The sequence below is a fragment of the Melanostigma gelatinosum genome (genome assembly GCF_949748355.1).
Source record: "Melanostigma gelatinosum genome assembly, chromosome: 6".
Lineage (NCBI taxonomy): Eukaryota > Metazoa > Chordata > Actinopteri > Perciformes > Zoarcidae > Melanostigma > Melanostigma gelatinosum.
Window position 1 is genome coordinate 825,440 of NC_136639.1, and position 4,158 is coordinate 829,597.

At 43.4% G+C, this 4,158-nt stretch overlaps 1 protein-coding gene across 3 annotated transcripts in view; it reads left to right on the forward strand.

Annotated features, from left to right (window-relative positions):
* Window positions 1-3,887, forward strand: part of ciz1b (cdkn1a interacting zinc finger protein 1b) — a 5,621-nt gene extending 1,734 nt beyond the window's left edge. For 2 of the 3 annotated variants that reach the window (XM_079270093.1, XM_079270094.1), the window contains 7 exons: window positions 1-9; window positions 88-219; window positions 305-399; window positions 469-562; window positions 713-817; window positions 2,236-2,406; window positions 2,721-3,887. The exon at window positions 1-9 is cut by the window's left edge and continues 62 nt beyond it. In XM_079270093.1, coding sequence (XP_079126219.1) covers window positions 1-9; window positions 88-219; window positions 305-399; window positions 469-562; window positions 713-817; window positions 2,236-2,406; window positions 2,721-2,744 — 630 coding nt within the window. In that variant the 3' untranslated portion in view covers window positions 2,745-3,887. The remainder of the gene's footprint in view (window positions 10-87; window positions 220-304; window positions 400-468; window positions 563-712; window positions 818-2,235; window positions 2,407-2,720) is intronic. The other variant, XM_079270095.1, reaches the window with a different exon arrangement.
* Window positions 3,888-4,158: the final 271 nt, after the last annotated feature.

The window sequence follows — 4,158 nt, forward strand, 5'->3', positions numbered from 1 at the left end:
GCAGCTGAGGTGACGAAACACTGACATCATCTCAGGTCATGACATCACTCATGGATTCAGTGTTGTAGTACTTCCTGTGTGTGTCAGCTACAGCCTGTGAGGTCACTGAAGGTCACCATCCAGCAGAGCAGTGAGAGCAGAGAGTTTGGACAGACAGACAGGACAGCTGACAGACAGACAGGTGGACTCCTCTGTCACCTCACCTGTCGCTCTCTGCAGGTGAGAAACACAGCAGTACTACGGTACCGTGGTATTGTAGTACAATTCCATGGTATTACGATACTACAATACTGTGTGTGTTCAGGTGTTTCAGGAACACATGACCGGATCAGAACACCTGCAGAAACTGACGGCGATGACACACTCCATCTGCCTCAACACACACACACTGCAGGACAGGTAGACACGCACACACACACACACACACTCACTGTGGACTGGCCTGATTGGTCCACTTTTGTCCTCCAGGGGGCGTCGGCCTGATGCTCAGCGCTGGTGTGACACCTGTCAGACTCACTTCAGTGATGACATCATCGTCCATCGACGGACAAAACAACACAAGGTAGGAAACGACGCTGATGACATCACAGTCACCTCTGGTTTTGATTGGTCAGAAGGGCTCCTTTGCTGCTCCGCATTGAAAACATGTCCACTTATGAATCAAAGGCTTTTATTGTGAAGAGGTCACAGGAAGTATCGTGTGTGTCTCCAGATGTGTAAGCAGCTGTGTCGTCCCTTCTGTCCGGTGTGTAAACGTCACTTCAGGACTCCCAGGAAGTTTGTGGAGCACATGAAGTCTGCAGAGCACAAGGAGCAGGTACTAATACTCGTACTAATACCACATGTTTACTGCAGTACTAATACTCGTACTAATACCACATGTTTACTGCAGTACTAATACTCGTACTAATACCACATGTTTACTGCAGTACTAATACTCGTACTAATACCACATGTTTACTGCAGTACTAATACTCGTACTAATACCACATGTTTACTGCAGTACTAATACTCGTACTAATACCACATGTTTACTGCAGTACTAATACTCGTACTAATACCACATGTTTACTGCAGTACTAATACTCGTACTAATACCACATGTTTACTGCAGTACTAATACTCGTACTAATACCACATGTTTACTGCAGTACTAATACCACATGTTTACTGCAGTACTAGTACTGATACTACATGTTTACTGCAGTACTAGTACTGATACCACATGTTTACTGCAGTACTAGTACTGATACCACATGTTTACTGCAGTACTAGTACTGATACCACATGTTTACTGCAGTACTAGTAATGATACTACATGTTTACTGCAGTACTAGTACTGATACTACATGTTTACTGCAGTACTAGTACTAATACTACATGTTTACTGCAGTACTAGTACTCATACTACATGTTTACTGCAGTACTAGTACTCATACTACATGTTTACTGCAGTACTAGTACTCATACTACATGTTTACTGCAGTACTAGTACTAATACTACATGTTTACTGCAGTACTAGTACTGATACTACATGTTTACTGCAGTACTGATACTACATGTTTACTGCAGTACTAGTACTGATACTACATGTTTACTGCAGTACTAGTACTGATACTACATGTTTACTGCAGTACTAGTACTGATACTACATGTTTACTGCAGTACTAGTACTGATACTACATGTTTACTGCAGTACTAGTACTGATACTACATGTTTACTGCAGTACTAGTACTGATACTACATGTTTACTGCAGTACTAGTACTGATACTACATGTTTACTGCAGTACTAGTACTGATACTACATGTTTACTGCAGTACTAGTACTAATACTACATGTTTACTGCAGTACTAGTACTGATACTACATGTTTACTGCAGTACTAGTACTGATACTACATGTTTACTGCAGTACTAGTACTGATACTACATGTTTACTGCAGTACTAGTACTGATACCACAGGGTTACTGCAGTACTAGTACTGATACTACATGTTTACTGCAGTACTAGTACTGATACTACAAGTTTACTGCAGTACTAGTACTGATACCACAGGGTTACTGCAGTACTACCTCTGAGATGTAGTAGAGTAACAGTATAAGAATACTTTAGTCTGAAGTATACGTCAGTTTAAGGGTACTAGTACTCGGTGAGGTCAGAGTACAGCATCAATGCTGAGGACCTGAAGCAACAGAACACAGGTGAGTTTGATTCTCTGTCCGCCTCCTCCAGGTGCACCTGCAGGAGGCTCAGGAGGAGGAGCTGATCACTGTGGACGCCGTCGGCTGCTTCCAGGAGGAGGAGGAGGAGGAGGAGGAGGTAGCTGAAGAAGAAGAAGAAGAAGGTGGTGTAGGAAAAGAAGAAGCCGAGGACAAAGAGACGGAGGAGCAACCAACCGCTGAGGTGCGCAGCATATTTCCTCTCATCATCATCACACATCTACTGAGAGTGTGTGTGTGTGTGTGTCAGCTACAGACTGTGAGGTCACTGAAGGTCACAGTGAGAGCAGAGTTTGGACAGACAGGATGTACCATACGTGGCTTCAGGGTCGTATTCCTCTGAGTCTGTTTCATGCGTGTCAGCTGTCTGCAACTCGCACACACACACACACGCACCCAACCTCAACCTGCAGGTAACAGACACACACACACTCACACACACACACACACACACACACACACTCACACACACACTCACACAGGTGTGTTGTGTTTCAGACACAGAGCTCAGAGGAGACCTGAGGACAGACCCGATCCCTCTGTATCCCACAATGCCTTGCGGCTGATGACATCATCTGTTTCCATAGAGACGTCACTGACACCTGGTGGTGATTAGAGGAACTGCAGCGCTGTCGTTTAAAATCAACAGATGTTTGTTTGTTTGTTTGACATATTTATTGAAAACTAAATAAAGGTCTGTCGAGAAGAGTTGAGCTCACAGAGAAAGCCGCCTTGGATACATACAGGGGAAGGTCAGGACATAAAAAGCACGAAGCATATACTCAGAAATCAATAGTTAAAGTGTAATCGAAAGATAAAGTGTATGATCGTTACATAACGAATGTTTAATACATAGAGTGATTTAACAAATGTAAACCTGATAAGAATAATAATATGTGTATCTGAGTATAGTGCAGTGTGTGTGTAGAAAGTGAGCAGAGTGCAGGCCTTAAGAAAATAACGGCTGCAGGGAGGAGAGAAAAATCGAATAAGTGTTTTAAAAGCAAGCGCGTGCTGAATAAAGCGATTAACAACTAACTGATTATAACAACTGTAACTGATTATAACTGTAACTGTGATTATGATCACTAATCTGTGTTAGAAATGTGTGAGTGTAGGAAAAGGGGAAGTGCAACAGATGTTGAACACCCAGACACGCGCAGAGCTTGATTGAGTAAGCGCCCAGACAGGGAAGTTGGGGTGATTTCCTCATGCGCACACACACACAATGTCCAGACGCTCTGAGAAGAAGATACGGACGATTGTAACTGAAGTATTCGAGGACTTCGTCTCTGTTCACGGAAAGAAGACCGCCGTTCGTGGACAAAGATTGAAAGACGGAGATTTTCCTCTCCCCACTGCTCGACTTTAACAACTGAACAACGGAGGAACACAGCAGTCCTAGAAAGACTTTGTACTGAGCCTTGAGGACTGTTGAACGGACTCCGCTGCAGAGCAGGAGGAGTCTGAGGGTCTGGCCAGACCTTCGCTCCTAACAACTCCAAAAGAACCTTTTCACCGAACCATTGAAATCCAGCTCCCACCGAGCCGACTCGGCATCTAAAACCAATGAGTATAACCTAAGAAGAAAATTAAAGTAACGAATCAAGTGTAGTGACATTTTACGTGAGCTGTAGCTTAACCCTTGCTAACTAACTAAATATAACCTGCAATAAATATCTAATCTGCATTTAAAGTAAATTTCTCAAGTGCATTTATTTGCTCAGGTAGTAAAAGTTCCTCGTGGCAGTAAAAAGTTAAAGCCATTGTATGTCTAACAACTGAGTTCTGTAAGGTTATCCTAGAGACCGAATCCACTTAACAATCCCTTACGGTTTTAGAAGTAATCCTAGCCGCTAAAACCTAACCTGGCATTTACCAAGAGCACGGATCCAGAAGAGGGAAGCTGCCATAACCGACGCGACCGGTAGGAGCG